At 38.1% G+C, this 24,018-nt stretch overlaps 1 protein-coding gene across 1 annotated transcript in view; it reads right to left on the bottom strand.

The window, feature by feature from the left end:
• DDX10 (DEAD-box helicase 10) overlaps positions 1–24,018 on the bottom strand; it is a 268,604-nt gene that overhangs the window by 115,131 nt on the left and 129,455 nt on the right. Inside the window, exons 14-15 of the mRNA XM_032838466.1 lie at positions 5,427–5,546; positions 2,538–2,699 (exon numbers count right to left, since the gene is read on the bottom strand). Coding sequence (XP_032694357.1) covers positions 2,538–2,699; positions 5,427–5,546 — 282 coding nt within the window. The remainder of the gene's footprint in view (positions 1–2,537; positions 2,700–5,426; positions 5,547–24,018) is intronic.

Here is a 24,018-nt window from a genome sequence, read left to right as displayed (position 1 = left end):
CCTGAGATTAAGACCTGAGCTGAGATCAAGAGCTGGAGCTTAACCAACTGAACCTGAGCCACCCAGGTGCCCCTAGGATATATTAATCAATAAAAATAGTTACTATGGGGGTAGGTCTGAGTAAGAATGACAGGCATGGGCAAAAGCAAGATGTCTCAACTAGCTTTTTTATGATCTTGATTTTAGAACATGAATGTATTATTCATTTCAAAAATGTTAACGTAAAACAAATTAGAGACATAAAAAGCTTTTGTGCAGTGACAGAATACCCAGAGTTAACTACGGTTTAATTATAATCTTCCCAAGGACAGAGGAACCCACATATTTTAAGTATTCTATCCTCACAGTCTAGGGCAGAGCCTAGCACACAAACAGTGTGTAATAAATGTACACTGAGTCAATTTGAAATGAAGTCTCTGAAGGTTTCAGAAACAATATTCCATAGCCTCGATACAGTAACTTCCACACACGGGGGAGGGAGGGGAGGGAGACAAGAAAGGGCAGCAGTGGGAAACACCTTTACTTCATGTAAAGGCCTCCTGTTGCTTTTACTGCTGGCTACAATTTAAAAATAAAGGATAAGGGGCAACTGGGTGGCTCAGTGGGTTAAAGCCTCTGCCTTCGGCTCAGGTCATGATCCCAGGGTCCTGGGATCCAGCCCCTCTTCCGGCTCTCTGCTCAGCAGGGAGCCTGCTTCCTCCTCTCTCCCTCTGCCTGCCTGTCTGCCTACTTGAGATCTCTGTCTGTCAAATAAATAAAATCTTAAAAAAAATAAAAATAAAAATAAAGGATGAAATATCCTTATGCTCAATCTTCCCCTGCATAACTACTCTAGGTGGATGGTAACCTGAAATGTGACACATTGCTGACATTTTAATATTATTAAAAATTTTAATAACAAAAATTAGTAACAAATTTCAATTTTAAAGTACTATAATAACAGCAATGCATGAAAATAAGTCAATCGGAGAAATACAACTATCATATAATCTCCCTGATTTGAGGAAGTGGAGATGCAACGTGGGGGGTTTGGGGGTTAGGAAAAGAATAAATGAAACAAGATGGGATTGGGAGGGAGACAAACCATAAGAGACTCTTAATCTCACAAAACAAACTGAGGGTTGCCGGGGGGAGGGGGCTAGGGAAAGGGTGACGGGGTTATGGACATGGGGGGGCAGGTGTGTGCTATGGTGAGTGCTGTGACGTCTGTAAACCTGGCGATTCACAGACCTGTACCCCTGGCTAATAATACATTACATATTTATAAAAAAATTTTAAAAATTATTTTAAAAAAAACCAGCAACGCATGAATTGTTTAGTTGTCTAGGTAACACTCTGAACTGTAAACACTATATTTGAGGGTTTTGTTCCCCACATTTCTAAAAAGGATTTTCTCACCAGTCATTTCCACCCCGGCAGCCATCTTCAATGTTTACTTTTTCTTATTCATCAAATGCTACTGCGAAGCTGCATTGAACCTTGAAGAAATGAGAACTGCTGCTCTATAAAAGTTGACAGAGCTGCTGAATCGTTCCAAGGTCAAAGAGGAGTCAAAAACCACAAGAATCCTTCTCAGGACATAGTTAATAATGTCCACATCCAAAGGCTTACAAGTTTCTTAACCCAGAACCTCACATTAAAGCAGTGGGCATGAGACTATGTTCTTGGGCAGAAGACTATGTTCCCTGAAATCATTCATTGTCTCAAAGGCATGCTATAGAAACGTCTTTAAAAATGTAAATCTGCCTTATTTCATTAATTGAATCATTTATCTAGTGATATGTCCACTTTTATGGGAACTGAGTAGTATAAAAAGACAGTAAGACCAGGAGTGACTGGAATGGAGTAGTCCAGTTCAAGGGTAACAGAAAACTGTGCACGTGCTTATCCAGAAGCACTCCCTCTTACAAGGTTTCTTCTTTTCTTTCTTTTTTTTTTAAATACACTAAATAAATCTCCCATGCATTATCAACTAATTGCTATGGAAAAAAATTCAACTATTAAGCTGAAGCTGGAAATAACAGGTAAATAGTGAAGAACCTGCGGCGCGTCTGTGCCAAGCGCTCAGACACACAACAACCTGGGAGAATGTCCACAGAATTACATGAGAATAAAAAGCAAATCCCAAAGGCTACATACACATTCCACTGCTTCATTTATCCACCATTCCTGAAATGGCAAAAACTGCAGAAATCAAGCACCCAGGATGAGAAAGTAATACAGAGAATATGTTACTTCTTACAACTACACGTAAAACTACATTAATCTCAAAATCTAAACTTTAAAAAAAAAATCATGAATATTATTTGGGTTACCTCAACCAAAAGCAGATTTGGGCAACGTTCTCAGAAACCATTCAGTATACAAGCTTCCACCAGCAAAAGCAGGAAGAGACTAATAAAATGACAAAATACCCACAGAGACAGAAGTGTTCAAGAAGTCAAGGAGGAAAGTAATGTGGTTATTGATGAACATGTAATGAGTATTTAGGGACATATTAAATGTCATTCAGCATTAATTCAAGATGGAACGCTCACCCGATGCTTTGCCTTGATCTTCTTCCTATATTCTTCTTTGTCAAATTTGTCCTCTTCTTGTAGCCTTTCCTTGGCTTTATCTAAGTTGATGCCACCAGTGCTGTCCTCGTCCTCGGTGTCCTTCAAGACAGATTTCTGCATCTGTGGCCACTGCTGAACTAACTGTGGACAAAAAAACAGTAAGTATGGGGCGGGTGACAGGGAACATCAACAGAAAACCATTTCCCTTTGAATAACGATTTTGAAATGGTACATTTTCTCCACTTTCTGCCTTAGAACCCATATTTCTTAAGCTTTCGAACAAACTTTATCATTAAAATGAGCAAATCTCTGAAAAAACCATCCTAGTCAGGATAAAGTAATGCTGCCACAATCCAGTGACAGCAGGATTAAAGGAAAATGCCAGAAAATAGTTTGGAGGAGAAGCTAGCTGCTTCAACAGCATCTCAGTGCTCTTCATGGGGTATACTCTGCCGGCTCCATCCCCGACATGAGCAGAGCAGGAGCCAGGTGGACCCAAGCAGGCTCGCCGGCTCCCCTGACACCTCCGAGCCTTCTCTCCCCATACTGTGGCTTGACTTTCCTGGGTTTCCGCCTAGAATTAATCTAATCTCCTCGAGGACAGCGGACTACCTTGTGCTTGTATTCTCGAGGCCCAGCACAGTATGTGGCACATATCAAATGCTCAAAACTGATCAATAAATCCTGTATCAGTCTGTACTACACATAAAGACTAAAATAACTAGGCATAAAGGAAAATTAGCTTGGATTTCAGGCTGGCTCAAATCTACACAATTTACACATACATACATGGTTAGGAACAAGGTAACACAGAAGTCAGGGCACTGATCTGGAGTCAGGGGACCTGGTTTAATGTTCCAGCTTTTTTGCTAGCCCTGCTGCGTAATCCTGAATAAATACTTCATTTCTGGGCATCTGTGTCCTTTTCTGACATTTTTTTTAAACGGTCTGTTTGACTCTCTCATCTTCCAGGTCTAACACTGTGAAACATAAGACAATTTAGACTAAACCTATTCTCTTGTTTTCAACTAGTAACTAGCTGCCAGAGGATTTCAGTAGCTGCCGTTGTTTTGAAAGGCCACTAATTAAACTGCAAGCAAAGTGAAGTTGTAGGCATACACATTCTCTTCACCTTCTCTCACTCTTGTCACCATCCAGTCTTCAAGATGGGATTCTCACAGCATCTCATCTTTTGGCAACGAATGGGGGTCACACGTGTCACCGCATGAGTGGCCATGCCGGCGGCCACAGACACTGGAGACGCAGTGGGAGGGAGCAGGTGTGACAGGAAGAAACCCATCCACTGCTCCAACTCTTCAGTCCTTTTTTATAAGTGCATGAAAAAAGTTCATGCCTCTGGGCTGAATGAAAAGTTCTTTCAAACTTTTAGAGCACAAGTTTCAGTGTGGCCCACAGCCATACAGGGGTCCTCACAGCAGTAAGTCTTCAGGGAAACATTTTACAGTTAAGAATTTATACTCATCTTGGAGCAAACTGGCATAATCTGTGCAGTTGAACTGACAAGCACAGTGCGGAGCCTCATTATACTAAGAGCACTGATCTTACTTTACAGTAAGCATCTGAAGTAATACAACTATATTCTGGCCGAGCCTGCTTCAGGTGCTGACCTCTTTTCAGTAATTTCATAAAGATCCATTACTTATCAATTCTGTAGGCTTCCTCTACAACTTCCAACAACTTTAAATTGCACTCTTTCTTCGTATGATTTATACATCACTTTACTCCATATTCTTAGTGTAAATCTGGGCTCCCTTCCCCAAAATAAGATCCAAATGTCTGTTAACCTCACAGTTAAGAGGAAACATACCCCACTGGATACAGACTGCTTAGGCTGCATTTGTATTAATGCTGAGGAAACGTCTTATGCGACATATTACAACCAGTATCTTAAAAACTGTTATTTTATTGGGATATTAGAAAATAGTCCATTCAATAGGCGGATGGGTTTACTGCATGTCAGGCCCTGTTCTCGGTGCTGGGGACAGGATAGTGAGCAAAGTGGACAGATACCTTCCCTCAAGCAGCTGCCCTCATTCCACTAGAATGGAAGAAAAGGACAATAATCACGTAAATAGAGAATGTAAAGTCCCCGTAAGTTCCAGGGGGAAAATAAATAAAAGACAAGGCAAGGCAAATGAGAGGACAGTGGAACAGTGGGTATGTGCTCTACCAGGATGCACAGGGGAACCTGTAGGTTGAAGAGACCGAAAACCAAGAACAGCCACTCTGAAGACCCACTGTGACCACTAACCACCGTTACTCCTCAGGTAAGCCGCCAGCCTTTCCCGGCCTCTCCCCTCTTTAAAAACGGAGAGAACGCTGTGCCATCTGCAAGCGGTAACCCCTTCCCTACTCTGCGGGTATATATTTACGCTACCACCAAGGTCTCAGTGACATGAGAGCCAGGCACCTGTGTGAAGCAGAAAACGCCGTCTCAAGCCATGCCAGTAAGAAACAACCCAATACAGCGTGGAAATTGAGGAACTGCAAAGCAGAGATTTTTTTAGAGTCCAAAAAAACTGTGGCAAGCAGTCGTGTAACTATTCTTGCGTTTGTTGCCACAGAACATGTTGACAGACACCCTGACGGGAAAGTCTACTCTGTAAGAATGGAATTTAGCAAGTTCAAAACCAACTCTGTGTTGTTAGCACCCTGAAGTATGGCAGCTGACTGCCCATGAGGCATTCCTGCCTACAGATGTACGGCCCAAGACAACATGGACAGGAAGTGCCTCGCGTGCTTTAAAGAAACAGTTTCTTTTTCTCATTAATGAGTCTAAGTCAGAAGAGTGTCAGACTCTACAATATTTGGATGGTACCTCAGAAATTAAGCATTTAAGAATCTTACCTCCCCTTCATCAGTAAATGTTATCTTCTTATTCACTTTAAAATTTCTCTTCATTACTTTTTTTGCTTCTGCGACCTTGGTCACTTTTTTCTTGACACTGGATTTGGAAGGTTCTTTTTTCTATATGAAAATGTACAAAAAACAAAGATGATTAGTTAAATGGCTGCTTTAGATCAGCAATCTAACTCTTAAATACACTTTCTAAAATTAAATGTATTTACTCCTCACTGGCTAATAAGCAGCACCAAAAATACTATCCAGAAATCAAGTTATTAGATTTTTTAACTAGTAGTACCCCCAGTGCTAAAGGGGCTTAAATCTAAACAAGATAAACAGTATAAGTAACCTTTAAAATTTCTTCTATTACTAAAACTACGCCACCCTGAGAATGTTGAGGCACTAGAAGCTATGTGATAACGTGACAAATGGACATTCAAGATAAATAAAGCTACCTTGCAGCTATAACACAGAGCACATTTTAGAAATAGCTCTAATTCCAAGGGCAAACTTAAATGTTCAGAATAGGAAAATGTTTATCTGGAAACTTCAAAAGAGTCCTGTAAACAAATACTGAACTTTAACGAATGACAGGCAAGCTCAAGCATATGGAAGAAAGTATAAGGATGTTGGCAACTTATTCTGAAATGCATTACACACTTAAAACGGTGACGAATGGATAGATGGAGAATTACATGGTAAAAGGTTAACTGTAGAATAGGAGAATTACATGGTAAAAGGTTAACTGTAGAATATGAGTGGTGGATATTCTGGTGTCCAAAAGTACACTTCTTTCAACCTTTCTTATATTAGAAATTTTTCATAATAAAATACAAATCCTTGGTCCCAGAAACAAGAGAAAAAGTCACAAAGCAAAAATATCAAATACTATCAGAACAGAAAAGCGGTCAGCCAGAAAACAAACCCTACAGAGTGGAACGTTGAAACGATCCAGGTCCACATCAAGAGCTCTAAGGAAAACCACAAAACTACTCAAATCATGTCACAAAATGTGGGGGGTTTTTGTATCTTTATGGTTTATTATGGATTTTTTTTTAAGATTTTATTTATTTGAGAGCAAGTCAACGAGCGAGTGAGAGAGAATGAGAGTATGAATGGGGTAAAGGGCAGAGGGAGAAGCAGACTGCCCACCGAGCAGGAAGCTGATGCAGGACTCAATCCCAGGACGCTGGCATCATGACCTGAGCTAAAGGCAGTCACTTAAACTGACTGAACCCACCCAGGCCCCCAGTTTATCATGGATTCTAAAAGGGAGCTGTGATCTCCCCCTATAAAATTTTTTTTTGGGGGGGGGAGTTTGCTTTTCTGAGGGAAGCCATAAAAAGGAAGAACAGAAATTCCAACATGGGTGAGAAGACACATTTATCTTATTTTATTGATAGGCTGTGGCTTTGCTCCAATACTCGGAAATTATTCTTCAGTCATTCAAATACACACTAGAGTGTCATCCATGTACAAGACACCATAGAGCAAACTGAGACCCCCAGCAAGGAAAGGGAATGCCTCCCGGAACCTAACTGTATTGGCAGAAAAAAGACATTAAACCAGTGGAAAATATTAAATATTAAATCACAAATGTATTATGTGCTCAGAAAAAATACACAAGATGAATAAATTCCATGTAATACGGTACCTGCCCTAGCTAGTCTAGGCTGAGGAGAGGAAATTAAGGAAAATTTCCTTTTGAGGGACAAATGTTTGAAATGAGTGGCAAACACCCAAACACGGCACCACTACTGGTACCTTTTAGGTGTCTAATTATGGTGGATTTCACATATGTTTTAAGAGAGGCTTAGCTTAGTTCAATGTCACTCTTTTAAATAGTAACTTTAAACAGGTAATACATGCTCATTTATTTTATAAAGGATATTCATGTCCTATGAATTCATGTCTTATTCATGTTAAAAAGTTGCCATTCATGTCTTCTTCCACCACATGTTTACCTCCCAAGAAAGAAACAGTGTTAATAGCTTTTTCTATATCCTTTCCAGAAACAGGCATTCAAATATATATGAAGAAACCAAGATACTAAAAGAGCTATCCCTGCCATCAGGAGCCTTGTATACAGAGCTTCATATAAATGTGCATCTAGTTACCCAGGATAAATTTCTAAAAATTAAAGTACTCAGTCAAAAATTATGTGCATTTAAATATCAAAAGATATTTCCAAATAACCCTCCTGAGAAGTTACACAAAATTTAATATTCCCAACAAAATTTGAGAGTGATTCTCCACATCAAAAAATAGATAATATTTATGTTTGTCAGGTGAAAAAATAATGTCTCAGGGAGGTTTTAATTTGACTTGTATTGTTTTAAGCATAGCAAAACATCTTTTCAAAGGCATTTTTCTTCCTATGAACATGTATATTGTTTGCCAGCATTTTAAATGAATTCCTGGCATTTTACTTATTAATTTGTAAAATCTTTTCATTTGTTAAAAATGTGTCAATATTTTCGCCCACTGTTTTATGTTTAGACTTTTGCCATACATAAGAATATTTTGTTGTTTTGCTTTGTTTTGTTTTTTGTTAAACATATATTTTTAATCTTTACGTAATCAATTTTTTAAAATTATGAAATTTTCTGGATTTTTTTTTTTTTGGTACCATACTTACAATATTCTTCCAACTAAAAGACTTCAAAAGTGAATTTAACTCCTTAAAATGCAGATTTCATTTTTTCCTGAAAGTTTCAACACTGGCTCTGGGATAAGGGGGAAGTTCTCATTAGTACTTCAAATTTCTGCTCATTAAATCATGAAAAATATCAAGTATCTTATTGTTAAGACAAAGGTTATATTTTGACTACATAACTTTGTATTATTGGTACAAGAATGAAATCTGCAGCCAGCAAAGAGTTTAATGAAAGATTTCTTGACAAGATGTAAAACAACGGCAACAAAATGCAGTTTTCATTTCCATCTGCACTTCTTGCACAAAATGTATGTTACACTTCCGAATAAAATGCTAAAAGGAAAATATGAGAGAATGCAAAACTGATGAAGCATCAAGTTACTTTCAAGGTCTTGCAATAGCTGTAGGAGGTTGCCACAAATAACTTGGACAATAAAAGAACAAGAACTGTGGCTAAAAGCAATGGTTCCTAGCAGAAGGTCTGTGCTAACACAGGCTACAAGAAGATTCAAAATATAATCAATGAAAAAAAAAACCTACTTTAATATAAGCATTACTACTATACATCCTAGAGGGTACAATAAGCGTATCGCTGCAAAAAAAAAAAAAAAAAGGAAAAGCAGAACCATAAGGAGATGAAAGTCAGAATCAAAAGAATAGATAGTCTAAAGAAATCAAAGGTTTATGTTTCCTTAAAGTAGTCTCCATATGTATCACAGAATAATTAATGGTTTACAAAAGAAACGGTATCTTAAGTGAAGGAGACTGGGGAGCCTGGGTGGCTCAGTCAGAAACCTGCCTCTTGGTTTTGGCTCAGGTCATGATCTCAGGGTCCTGAGATCTAGTCCCATGTTGGTCTCTGTGCTCAGCAGGAGTCTGCTTGAAACCTCTCTCCCTCTGCCACTCTCCCCCTGGGTGCAAGGATGAGCACACGTGAATACACTCACCCCCTCTGAAATAAATAAATGATAAATAAGTAAATGTAAAGGAAACCAACTAAATAAAGAACTGTCAACCCTACTGAAGACCTTACAGATTACCTGTTACAACCTATTTCATTGTAAGCATTGTCCCCCACTGAGCAGAGAGCCCAAAGCAGGACTCTTAATTTCCATTGCCTAAATCACCATACCCTAGATCTCAAGATTTAAAAAACAAAACAAACATATGCTAGGCAAGCATAATTCCTTCACCATCCTAAAATTCCCGAACTATGATAATTATAATATTTTACAGTATTAATGAAGGATGCACTACTTGACATTTTATTTGAAAGCCAACTACAAAATCTTTTCTTAAGAAAAAAACGTCCTTCTGTGAAGTGTGTAAACCTGGCAATTCACAGATCTGTACCCCTGGGGCTAATAATACATTATATGTTAATAAAAAAATAAAAAATTATAAAAAAAAGAAAGAAACCTCCTTGATGATTAGTGATGATGAGCACCTTTTCTTGTACCTATTGGCCATTTATTTGTACATCTTCTTTGGAAAAGAGTCTATTATGCTCGCTTCAGCATCACATATAGCAAAAAAAAATAAAAATAAAAAGAGTCTATTCAGGTCCTTTGTCCATTTTTAAATTGGATTATTTGGGGTTTTTTGCTTTGGGGTTCCCTATATATAGCTCAGAAAGCCCTTATTCAATATATGGTTTGTTAATATTTTCTCCCATTCCACAGGCTGCCTTTTTGTTTCCTTTGCTGTACAGAAGCTTTTCAATCTAAGATAAGTCTATTTATTTCAGCTTTTGTTGCCTGTTCTTACACAGTCTTATTCAAAAGATCACTGCCACGACCAAAGTCAAGGAGCTTTTTCTCTATGCTTTCTTCTAGGAATTTTAATTATCAGGGAAATAAATCAAGACCACAGTGAGACAGCACTTCACACTTATTAAGAGAGTTACCATCAAGAAAACCAAAGGTAACAAGTGTTGGTGAGGGTGTGGAGGACAGGGAACCCTTGTGCAATGTTGGTGGGAATGTGAACTGGCCCAGCAACAGTGGAGAACAGAATAGAAGTTTCTCAAAATATTAAAAATTGAAAGTACCATATGATCCAACAATACCACTCACTCCAGTGTATACATCTAAAGGAACCAAAAGCAGTTTCTAAAGGAGATATCTGCATTTCCATATTCACTGCAGCATTACTCACAATAGCCAAGACATGAAAACAATCTTAAGTAACTCTCAAAGGATAAATTAAGAAAATGTGGTATATAAATACCATGGTATATTCTGAGCCGTGAGAAAGAATGGAAACCTGTCATTTGGTGACAACATGGATGAACCTGGAGGGCATTATGTTAAGTGGAATAAGGCAGAGACAGACACATACAGTCTCACTTACATGTGATATATTTAAAGAGAAAAGGAGGGGGCTAATTCATAGAAACATAGAATGGTAGTTGCCAAGGGCTGGGAAGAGGGAGAAACTATGAGATGTAAGTTACAGGGTACAAACTTTCCATTATAAGATGAGTAAGCTGAGGATCTCATGTATAGCACAGCGACTGTAGTTAATAATACTGTACCATAAACTTGAAATTTGCTAAGAGTACATTGCAAGCATCATCATCATAGACACAAAAAAGTTAACTGTGAGGTGATGGATGCATTATCTTAATCTTGGCGGTCATTTCACACTGTCCTTACAAACAAAATCACATCCTACACTTTACATACTGTCTTACTTATCAATTATTTCTCAACAAAGCTAGAGAGAAAAAAGAAATAAAACCACCACCACCAGTAAGTAGAAAAGGTATGTTTGTGAAATCTTTGCACAAACTAGCATCTTAAAATTAAGAGCCACCTAAAGGGTGGAGAGATTCCATTTTGCAAGAAGGGAAAAGGTCTGGAGACTGGTTGTCCAACTAGAGCAGGGTGCTTAACTCTGCTGAACTCTATACTTCGAGGTTCAGGTGGTAGTACATTCTACACTTGAAGTATTTTACTAAAATTAAAAATAAAGAGCCACCTAGAATGTAACTGGACTTCTGTTTAAAGTGTTCCAGAGGTATGTGGGTGGCTCAGTTGGTTGAGCATCCCTGATTTCCGCTCAGCTCGTCATCTCCGGGTTGTGTGATTCAGCCCTGCATCTGGCTCTGTGCTCAGTGCAGAGTCTGCTAGAGATTATCTTCCTCTCCCTCTTCTTCTTCTCCTCCCCCTACTTGTGCGCTCACTCGCGCGCGCTCTCTCTCTCTCTCTCGTTCTCAAATAAATAAAATCTTTTAAAAATACATAAATAAAAATAGATAAAAATGTTGTTATAGCAACAGTTTCTCTTTTCAAAGATCCTGCACAAAATGTAACGGTAAGACAAAGTGGTAGTCCTATAATTACATAGTGACTGGAGCAGGGGGACTGGGGTGGGCCGTGCAAGGGGCAAGAAGAACACAAGAGACCTTCAAATGCAGATCACCTAAGAGGATATGAAATGCGAGTGCTTATAAACTATAAATAATAGAAATAATCTTATAAAGTGGTCTAATCAATCTCATAGGATTTTTCTTTTTCCAAAAAGGCCACATTTACCAATCTCACTGTTTAAAGTTAAATAGAAGGCAAGCTACAATAAACCTTGGTAATATGCATAAATTTGGTCATACTGATAAAAATAGAAAATGAAAGAGCTGGAGAGAATGACTGAGAGCTAGTGCCCTTCTACCCAAGCCCCAGTACACACCACCTCTGCAGTGGAATGTATTAAAGAGGCCTGTTAATGGACTTTGTATGCACTCTTGCCCCCATTACAGTAAGACATAGTCATCATTCGTGTTCCTGTTTTCTTTTTCCTAATAGACTGTAATCTCCAAGAGGGTTAAGACCATTTGTATTAAAATTTGTGTTCCCAGGGCATCACAGAGAGGTTGGCACACAGGAAACATTCAGTATGTTATTTCTTGAAAGAAGAATTAGTGAGTAAATTCTCAGTGGAAAGCATTACTTCATTTACTGCTCATAACAACTACAAGTCAAATCTGATCCCTGATAATTTTTTAATTAGAAAACCAAAGCTTAGACAAATTCAGCAATTTGTTCAAGGGTGCACAATTTAAATCAAAGGGCACTTGACTTTGTTGTTCACACTCTACAATGCTTAGTTGATTTTTGTTCAAACTGTCTTAGGTTACAGCATCATAATTTGACTCAGTATGTGTCTTTTACATTTCGATCAACTTTAAAAAAAAGTTTGAAAATTGCTATTCTAAGAAACTTATACTTTTTTTCAACTTTCCAGTTCATAGCCCATTAAGAAACATTTCTTTCAGATTCTAATTTCTGATATAGTATTTGTACTGGTTTTTAAAATAACTGTTTTCACAACCAAATATAAATGTTAAATACTGAACATTTAATTCAAATTACAAGGCCCCAACCCTAATGCCTTTCTGATAAGAATCACAGCTGTTAATAATATTTATCTGTGTATGATACTTGTCTCATTACCTGATAGTGACACTTCATAAATTATATCTAAAAGACAGCCTAAAGACCCATTCTAGAAATCCTTCCCCATTTTTTATATTTTACAAATAATGTATGTTTATTTCAAACACAAAATCCTATAGATGAAAGCTCATACATCCTTTCAAAGTTCTTCACATTTCAAAGCTAGATTAGTCCTTCTGATTACATTCAGAAACAAACCATAAGTAAATGTTAATCTCTCTATTCTGTATGGTCAGTAAGACCAGGGACTACTATCTTCTTTGTAGTCTGTGAACTGCATTTCTAATGTATAAAGTGATGAAAATGGCTAATGAATATTACAATATATTAAGACATATGACAACATACTTATTACAAAATATTTTGATTCTTTTAAAAATCATCTTAACAAGTCAACATAAACAGGAAAGCAGACAACTGAAAATTGCTCTTTTTTTCCCCACCAGACCAAAAACTACATAGATATATAGTGATCTCAGCTTTGTGTGGACTTCCCTCCTTCTGCTTATGGGATCACAAGGCACAAGTGGTCTATACAGTTTTTGATTAATAGATTCCTCCCCTTCTGGATTCCTACTTTCCTGAATCCACAAGGCTTAATCTGGGATACTTTCCAGAAGATGCTCTTACCCTAATAAACTCTTCTGAGAGTGTGTGCCTGCCACCTTAACTACTGAATGCTTTCAGAAAAATAAGTTTCTGATATATCTCCAATACAGTTTCTAGTTTCCTCAATTCCTTCTCTTACTCTTCACATACAAGTTCTCCTACCAAAACCTCAAACAGTGGTGGTTTTTTTTTTCCTTCAATATATTTGCCTTCCTCAACAATGTCAGAATTAACAAAATTTTCCTTTATTTTAAAAAGCCTCTTCATAGCACTTCAGTCTAACAATTCTTTAAATCTGTCATTGCCTCCAATTAGTCTAGATAAGATTTTTGCTTATTTCCTTACCTCAAACTTCATCCCTGACCTTCATGGCCAGCCAGAGCCATCACTGTCTTTGTCTTATTTACTATCTTAAATGCTTTCGTCTATCTTTTTGAACACATTTTTCCTGTTGGAACACATAAAGATTGGTTTCTTATTTCTCTTTCACTACCTGAGGAAATCTTCTTTAGTTCACTGAAATTGTCCAAGCTGTTTATTATTTTGTTTTGCTAGCCAGGAAATATGAATTATTTGCTCCACACCATATCCCTCTCCCAAAAAACCCAAATAAATTTAAAAAAAAAAAAAAAGGAAAAAAGGAAAAAAAGCCACCACAGATGTAAAATCTCAGATGCTTCCTATTCTTTAACAAAATTATGGAAACATATTTTGCCCTAGGAATCCAATTTTTAACCTGCCACTTTTAATAAATATTTCTGTATTAAGAAGCAGGCAGCTGGAAGCAATTTAGAGAAACAGGGCCTGAGACACACTTTTCCCCTCTCTTTAGACTTCAAAAAATGACAGTATGGATTTCATTTCTAACTTGTGTCTAAATTGGCTATATGAATTTCTGTTGTACCCTACAACTTTTGAAATTCTTCTATAACTTAGAAATATTATAAGCTGCATACAAAAAAAAACAAACTAGTAGTATTCAAAACAAAAGCTAACTTGTATACACGGCCATCCAGTTAACAGAATTAAGGAGGCAGAAATGGTGGTAATGAAGGAAGTAAAAAGACTACTTGGGGGAGCACCTGAATGGTTTTCACCTCTACCATCTTCCTCGCAAGTGATAGCAGAGACTCAGCAAGAAGGTACCAATAGCTAATTTATTTGGAATTTGTTTGAACAAAATAAAATAGCATCAAAGTTAACACTCGACAAAATTTAGCTAAAGGTTTAATTGAGAATTCTATAGTTGGCTCCAGTACCTACAATATTAACAAATTACTTGGCAATCTGGTTAGTGTAATCTAAAGCAGACTTTCTGAAAATTCATTCACCATGAAAGTCTAACAAACACAGGCCATATAATACTACTTATTCAGCAAACCACCAATTTTAAAAATTACACACAAACTCATGCATCTATACTCTAAATAACAGAATCTCTCTTAGGATTTAAACCCTTCACAAAGAACTAAAATAACATAACTAAGATATATACTAAACTCCAATTGGGCTTGGTACCTGGTTCAGTGAGCCATTTCTGACACACTATCACAAGACATTCATGAGATGCTAATGAAGACCCCTGAGCACCCCCAGACAAAGCAATCACTGCTACTGATTATACATGGTTCCAGTGTCTGGTGTTCTCCTACACTGACTGACATTAGTAAATCACAAGACATGCATGGGATATATCTTAACTAAAAGAGAAATAACAAGTATCACTACTACCCCCAGTCTAAGCCATGTGCAACTCTATGCACAGTAAAATGTCCAGGATCTACCTTCCGTTGTGTATGAATGTTAGCTAAGCAAAAAATACCAAATGAATAAAGGCCAGCCCACTGACCATGTTTCATCAAAACGTGCTTGGATGCTGTCTAATTATTTAAAACTGGATATTCTTAAAAATACACCATTTATAAAATGGCCTGCAAAGCCACATAATGGTGATAAAAGACATTGGCATTATTAAGTACAGAACGTGGAAGGATGAACAGGCCCTCCAAGATCACCCAGAGACACAAGCAGCATGTGTATACACACAGAAGAGGATTTCAAGCTCACAGGGCCAGCGACGGTGAAGTTAGGGCAAGAACTCTATGTCCGCCGGGATGCTACCCTGTGCTCTTACCGTGACACTGCACACAGCAAGAATACCTTAGAAGCACCTCCTCCGACAATCACAATTTTCCTAAAAAATCCTCACGAGACTCCATAAAACTGAAATCAAGAACTGATGGATAGCAAATGTTTGCTTTAAAATGAAAAGAATCCTTCAAGGAATGCATTTTAAAAGTGTTCTTTCTGGGGTACCTGGGTGGCTCAGTGGATTAAAGCCTCTGCCTTCGGCTCGGGTCATGATCCCAGGGTCCTGGAATCGGGCCCCACATCGGGCTCTCTGCTCAGCAGGGATCCTGCTTTCCTTCCCCTCTCTCTGCCCACCTTTCTGCCTACTTGTGATCTCTCTGTCAAATAAATAAATAAAATATTTAAAAAATAAATAAATAAAAGTGTTCTTTCTGCTTTCCCGGAAGGACCATAGATAGGACTACTAAACCTGACCTCTAATATTCTTAAACCTCAAAAGCATAGCATATATACCAAAAGTATTCTGTTCCCCAAAGCTCTATGCTGTCCTTTTATTTCCTGGCAAACTGCACGCTAAGCATGCAGTGATTAATACAATTTCCATCTGCCCTCCTTGGCACTTAAACATTAAAAACAAACTTTGACAGCCATTAGAAACTGTTGACAGATGACTCCTCGTTAATTTTTCTCCCATCTTAGAATGAGTCCCTGCCATTTTGTTAGGAAATTTATAGCACTAAAATGTAATATTCTGAATTACAACTTAACAAAAACTACTATAAGTCACAATTCCCAAATTAAAATGAAATCTTTGCTAGTCTCTAAACTCGGTATGCTACCTAGCTAATCATTTTTTTTAACCACTCTCCTCCCTACTATCCCATCCAGAGACTAGAAAATGCAGGAGTTATCCATATACTTGAAATTCTCCCCCAAAAAGCAAAATTAGGTTAAGATCTGATACTGGCTATTTTTGAGAAACTTTTCTCACTTTCTACCCTCAGCCTTTTGGTAACGTCTCTTACGACATTTCTTGTATTCTAATTGTTAAGAGATTCTTTCACTTCTATTTTACCTTCTTAGGCACTCAACTCCCTGAAGTTATGGACTTTATCTTACCTTTTAATTTCTAGAGTAAGTGCCCATACTGTGCCTGAACAAATCGGTAATTATTTGGGAAGCTGAGCTGAGCCTGAGCAAATCAAGGCAATTTTCATTGGGAGCAACACTGACCCAAGGACTCTGAAATGCATTCTTCAGTTAGCTATTGTGACATCAGCTTGCTTAAACAGCGTAGAAATTAAACAACAATAACATATTTCACTTTCAATTTGATACTTATTTGTTGAGAAACAAATAACTGGGCAATAATAATAATAATGTGTTCTGTGACACAAGCAGAACAGTCTGAAAATAATGTCAGGAGTCACTCCGGGTGCCCACCCCCCTTCTCCCAGCATGACAGGTTGTGAGCACACTCAGCCTCTAACAGGGCCATGGCTTCTTCCCTTTGCAAGGTAGACCCAACTTCCCTCCGCCCCAGGTCTCCACACACTAGACCAATGCATTTCTCAGATGATTGCAAGCACCCACAACTACACTCTCCAGTTCTCAAGCAGTTTGGGTGACTCCTCACTGATGAGGTTGACCTACTACTTCTTTGACAAGGGAGAATAACAGAAAATAGCAAACTTTCACTGGAATAAACATTTATGCTTTCTATTGAGCAGACTGCTAAAACCCTGGCACCCTCTATGTGAAATAAGAAGAGGGGAAACTCCAGCTTACTTCTTCTCTCCATAAAACATTACTTTCCCAACAAAGCCTATTCCTTAATCCATGGCACAATGGTATGAAATCTGAACTACACTCCAATCCATGACAATCCAGATGGTTTACCTGGCATATCAGAAGATCACTGAAATTTCCTTGGAGAAGTGTATGGAACAATAAATGGTGATGCCAAGTGCTGGACAGCATGCCAGAGGTTTATATATTATTTACTGGTCACAACCACTCTGTTGAGGTATTACTTACATCTTAAAGGTGATAAACTGACAGTAAAGTAAGTTATGCAATTACCCAACTTGAAACCATGGACCTAAGCTCTAAACTTCTGTCACTCTAAGAAAAAGACCATTAGTAATTACACACAGAGTTGAAATAAAGTTGGAGGAAAAATCAGAAAGGCAGTAAGAGGTCTGTGACAAGATTCAGGGAAGACTATGGGACCAAAGAGACAGCATGTAAGCACAAAGCAGGAGGAAAGGACAGCGCGCTTAACGTTAAGACAGTCAGGGTAATGAAAGGAGACAATCTGAAAACAAAATCACAAGAAAGGAACAAAAGAGAGTTAGAGCACTGTGAAAGCAAATTCCTCTCACAATTAGTGATGTGTTGCAAAAAAACTTTGCACCGTACTGCCAAACCAATTTTCCCCTAATAGACACCTAACCAAACCATTAACTCTAAATGGGAAAAACCAAATGATTAAACTGAAACAGAAAACTCTGAGAATTTCTTACCCAGCCACTGACAGGATGCATAATAACGGCCATCCATTTCCCTAGTATTTTCCCATTACACCTAAAGAATGTCTAAGACATCAGGATAGGAGTGGTAAGTCCAAAAGAAAAGCCTATACTGGAACTTGAAATGAATCTTTGGGATTTCGTGTGGTTCGAGTTAGTAAGCTTCCACCGGCCAACACTATTTACAACATATTCTGCACTATTTCTTCCCCCAAACAGTTCAATTATTTAAACCATGTAATTATTTGAAGGATTTGGCAAAGTCATTAATAAATGAAAGGATTAAATAACATGATGATCTTAATTAAAAAATTTACATCAAACTAATTGTGAATATGTTCAGCTTCAATCATATCAAGTAAACAGGTTGAACTGCTGGGAACTGTCTCTATTAAAATGCAATTAATCTTCCACCAGTGCATTGAGATTTCCAGAGTTACAATATCATGAAACTCACCAATAACTGGCCTAATTAATTCTGAATCCAAAATTCTGGATGTCAAAATTTCCTTTAAAAGGCCACAAACTAGCGGCGCCTGGGTGGCTCAGTTGTTAGGCATCTGCCTTCTACTCAGGTCATGGTCCCAGGGTCCTGGGATCGAGCCCCACGTCAGACATCTGCTTGCGGGAAGCCTGCTTCTCCCTCTTCCACTTCCCTTGCTTGTGTTCCTTCTCTTGCTGTGTCTCTCTATCATATAAAATCCTTAAAAAAAAAATAAAAATAAAAGGCCACTAACTAGGGACGCTTGGGTGGCCCAGTCGTTAAGCGTCTGCCTTCGGCTCAGGTCATGATCCCAGGGTCCTGGGATCAAGCCCCACACCGGGCTCCCTGCTCAGCGAGGCTGCTTCTCCCTCTCCCTCTGCCTGCTACTCCCCCTGCTGTGCTCTCTTTGTCAAATGAAAAAATAAAACCTTGAAAAAATAAAAATAAAAGGCTACAAACTTCACAGAATGATCAATCAAAACTGTACTATTATCAGCTATTATTTGAGCATCTACAGGAAGCCTCATTTGACTAAAGGCATGGTATCTGGCTAATTTTCAACCTGGTTTGGAATGAGCTACCCATTATAATGAGTAAACTCTCTCTCACTGCTGTTAGGAAAGAGCTGTACATTGATAATCACGTTAAAACGGCTCTACCTTACTCAGAGACACCTGGATGTACATTAGGAGATGGGAAGACAGAGAGAAGGAGGAAATATGGACTCGCGAATCTTACCAGTCTTTCCAGAGAGCTGCTTTCCCTGAACCTCGTGCTGGCATCACCTCTCCAGTTTCCTTTAAGGATGGGTATTAAAATTTCCATATAAAATTCATTTTGTGTCTTGTAGGACAGTTGTTGAAATGCAAGAAAAAGCTATGCTTCTCTGGAGTAGAAAAATGTTTGCTCCTTATGGAAAATGTGTTCTTTTCGTTTTGGCAGTTAAGACCTCAGAGCCAAACTCTTGATTCATATTTAAGAAACATGTAAAACCCTGCATGACCTGCATATTAAATTTCCCAGCAGTCATTTCTATTCTATCTATATTTTACATGCCTGATGTTTTCTATTTTGTTAAATCTAGAAGTATTTTTTAAGCTACTTCTAATTCCTTGTGGGATTAGGAGGATAAAATAAAGGAGGCTCAGTCATTTATTCAACAAATACTGGGTATCCGCTATACTCCACATCCTACCCTAGGCCCTTAGGATATACAGAGGTTGCATTCCAGAGAGAAAAATACACACACACACACACACACACACACACAGAGAACACGTCAAGGAGCTTTAAACACTAGGAACAAAGGCAGAGTGAGGGGCTAAGAAGTGAATGGGTAGAACAGAGAAATTTTAGTTAAAGAGGGGCTCTCTGAAGAGACACTAAAGCAGAGATCTAAATGATGTGAAAGAAGTCATCGATGATCTAGGTAAGAATTCCAGGTAGAGGAGGGGCACCTGGGTAGAGCAGTCAGTTAAGTTTCTGCCACTTGGTTTGGGCTCAGGCCCTGATCTTAGGGTTGTGAGATCAAACCCCCTGTTGGGCTCCATGTTCAGCTCAGAGTGTGCCTAAGACTCTCTCTCCCTATTCCCCTCCACTCCACTTTCTCTCTGTCTCTCTCCCTCAAGTATATAAAAAAGAAAAAATATCTTTAGAAAGAAAGAAAGAAAGAAAGAAAGAAAGAAAGAAAGAAAGAAAGAGAAAGAAAGAAAGAAAGAAAGAAAGAAAGAAAGAAAGAAAGAAAGAAAGAAAGAGAGGGAGGGAGGGAGGGAGGGAGGGAAAAGAAAAGAAAAGAAAAGAAAAGAAAAGAAAAGAAAAGAAAAGAAATGAAATGAAATCCAGGTAGAGGAAAGAGTAAGCACCAAGAGCCTCCAAGTATAAATGAGTTTGTTTTCAAGAAACAAAAAAATTCAGGGTGACCAGACAAGAGAGAGCAAGTTAGAGACTGGTAGAAGAAGTCAGAGACACAGGAAGATTGTGGACTACATAAGGCCTTATAGAACACTATTAAGAGGTTTGATTTTACCCTGAATATGAGGAGGAATACAAGTTTTGAACAAGAAACGTGTCATAATTTGGGGTTTTTTTTCCATGCTATAAGGATACTAGATATTATATATACTCAAGTATTTTCAACATTAATAAAGAAGAAAATACATGTAGTTTTGGCTGTTCGTTTCTAAAAACATATCATTAATTTTATAACAATTTAAGAATCACTTGGGAAATCCGTTCATAAACAGAGCAAGTACTTATTCATGCCATTTTTAATTTTTTTTTAATTTTAATTTTTTTTTAAGATTTTATTTATTTATTTGACAGAGATCACAAGCAGGCAGAGAGGCAGGCAGAGAGAGGGGGAAGCAGGCTTCCCGCTGAGCAGAGAGCCCAATGTGGGGCTCAATCCCAGGACCCTGGGATCATGACCTGAGCCAAAGGCAGAGGCTTTAACCTGCTGAGCCACCCAGGCGTCCCTCATGCCATTTTTTAATGATAGTCTTTTTATTACTATTTCAGAAATCTTCATTTTACATCTTTTCACACATGCCTCAATTTGGTCTACAGTCACCGAAGAACATATACAAGTAGATAAAGGGTGGTAATACCTAAAAATAACAAAAATGCAACACACTGTTGTCTTACAACACAAATGTACTTATAAATCAATGCAAGTAACAAGCTGACATGTCTACTTCATCAAAAATCTATATAGTACTCACATTCTCCTCCAAGTGCTATAAAAAGGAAGATTTAGTAAATTTACTTTTGAAAGACAAAAATCTATTATCAACAAAGATAGCTAATTAATATTAGCTACTTATGGTATCAAACACAGCAAGATTTGATGGTCTCTATGGCAAAAATTAAGCCTATTTCAAAGGCAGAGTATCAGTGTATTAATGATTTGTTTAACAAACCTGGAAAGATAGCTGGATTTTTTAAAAGTCTTATTTATTGATTTTGTTGCCCATTCCACAAATAATTTCTAATGTGTTAGAAAAAAAACCTCTTGCAACAGGGAAATTAATGAGCAGTTTGGTTGCAGGCCTTAAATGCAAAATGACAGACAATTTTCCTAGGAGAAAAACAGGAGCACAGGGGCGCCTGGGTAGCTCAATGGGTTAAGCCTCTGCCTTCAGCTCAGGTCATGATCTCAGGGTCCTGGGATCGAGCAACACATTGGGCTCTCTGCTCAGCAGGGAGCCTGCTTCCCCTCTCTCTCTGCCTGCCTCTCTGCCTACTTGTGATCTCTGTCTGTCAAATAAACAAATAAAATCTTTAAAAAACAAAACAAAAACAGGAGCACAGTAACATGCTTATGTATTAACTAGGACTGGTATGAAAAATTTTAGGACAAGTGAATATTAACAAAAAACATGAAGATCTTCAACAAACATACAGTTCAAATGTATACAAAAAGAGTTTAGCAAACATGCAACAAAAATGGTCAGTTCTAGGGGCGCCTGGGTGGCTCAGTGGGTTAGGCCTCTGCCTTCGGCTTGGGTCATGATCTGAGGGTCCTGGGATCCAGCCCTGCATCGGGCTCTCTGCTCAGTGGGGAGCCTAATTCCCACTCTCTCTCTGCCTGTTTCTCTGCCTACTTGTGATCTCTCTGTCAAATAAATAAATAAAATCTTTAAAAAAAAAAAAAAAAAGGTCAGTTCTATTACTCAACTCTCTCTTCATCACATTTAGAGTTAACTTCTCTTCCCTAGATTTCCCTTTTTATAACTGTCCGTTGCTCTATTTGTCCTAAGTGAAATTCAGTAGGATTGCTAGTCATTTCCATGGCATAAAGGCAATGGGAAACTGGTGGGAAATTAATGAGAAAATCTAAGCAGATACTAAAAGCCATACTAAGTCTTCTGGTGATTCTTTCCTACTCACTGCAAAACACACCCTTGTCTGCTTGCTTTTTAACAAGTATCTGTAAGTTAATATCAACAATAAGGCCGACATATTTTTTCCTTTGAGAAAAAATAGTACACAAATAGTTGCATTACAAAATAACATTTAAATTTCATTATGTGGTACATGTCAGATCATGGTAGAAGGTGGCAACTTTTTTTAGTTTGTCTCCTTTTTAAAATAGAAGGAACCTGGGTGGCTTGGTCGGTTAAGCCTCCAGCTCTTGATTTCAGCTCAGGTCATTATCTCAGGGTCATGAGACAACCTCATACCTGCCTTAGATTCTCTCTCTCCCTCGGCCCCTCCCTCCCTACTCTCTCCCATTCTCTTTCTCTCTCATTCAAAATAAATAAATAAAATCTTTAAAAAAAGATAAATAAATCCTAAAGAATGGGAGTAATTTCAGAGAAAATTCAAAAAGGAAGTAGCATGAGGGTCACTTTTCTAGAACATCCTTCCTCACACTTGCTTCATCCATTTAAAGTTCAAGTTCCATCTAAGCCATGAGGCCTTCTCCTACGCAGTCCAACATGCTGATCTTTAATCAATTCCTATTGTACAATTAGCACTTAACTTTATAAGGTCTTGTGTCATCTCCTGATTTTTAGGCACACTACCTAGGTCCACAATGTAACTGTGAGGTGTGACAGGTTGAAAGTGTATATTGCCATAGCCACCACCATCCCAACACAGACACATGCTGCACTGGGCACCGGCTAAGTTAAAAAATGATGGTCAATATACACCTACCCAGCATATCAAGTGGCCCATCTACTGATCAAGTCAATAAAATCTAGTGACCTCCCGTAGGATGTGAACAAAATAGACAAAAAGGTCTCCCTTGGAGAGCTTATGTTCCATTGGAGATAGATAAGGAATAATGACTGGAAGGTTTAAGTGCTACGGGGAAAGCACATATAACAGGGTAAAGGAGGAATGACAAGTGGGTGGTACGCATTTTGGGGCGGGGGGAGATGGAGGCGAGGGGTCGGTGGTTTGTTAAAATTCCCAGAGTGTCTAGCTACGCATTTATTTGTGTATGTGTACATCATTATAGGAAAAATTGAAAATTAAAAAAAGTACAGATTCCATGTAAAAATAATAGTTTACACTTAAGATAGGAGCCTGAATTTAGTCGAGTATCCTGATTTCAGAGATATGGCCCACATCAGTCAATTCTGAACAAAAAGTCAGCACAACTCCCAACACAAACTCTACTTCTCAATCAACCTCTCCCCACTCCACCCCCTTACCTCCCTCTCCCTCACACACCAGTCCTCCAAAACAAATTTATAAATCATCTATAAATACAATTGGGTACACTCCTACTCTTTCCCACAGAGGTTGTCATCACTGCTCTAATGAATCATGCTTTAAACAGTATCAAATAATCCTAAATTTTGAAAAATCCTATGCATTCAAAAGAAAAGACTATGAAAAGTAATCATCAATACTCCCCCTCCTAGGGCCCTGAGATCTGCCTAGTAGAATTTGCAAGTTCTACTGCATTACAAATAGAACAGATTTTTATCAATTAAGAAAGGAAACAAATATCCATCCATAATTAATCACCCCCTCCCCTGTGCCCATATCACTTTATTCATAACCTATTTTTATATTTACTATACTGTCCTATATCTTTTGGTTAAAATGTGTATCTTTTGGTTAAATATCTTTCGGTTAAAATCTTATATTCAGACAGAATTTAACCTTACTCATCTCCTTCCAGATTAAGACCTGAATACATGGAGAACACTTGACGAACATTTATGGATGACATATGGGAAAATGTATTCCAAGCTGCAAAAAAACTTCTCAAACCATTCATAAAAGAAAGGCTACAAATAGTGTTGATGTT

This window comes from Lontra canadensis, unplaced genomic scaffold (assembly GCF_010015895.1).
Source record: "Lontra canadensis isolate GAN:19392208 unplaced genomic scaffold, GSC_riverotter_1.0 scaffold104, whole genome shotgun sequence".
Taxonomy (NCBI): domain Eukaryota; kingdom Metazoa; phylum Chordata; class Mammalia; order Carnivora; family Mustelidae; genus Lontra; species Lontra canadensis.
This window is presented reverse-complemented; position numbering and strand designations above follow the sequence as displayed.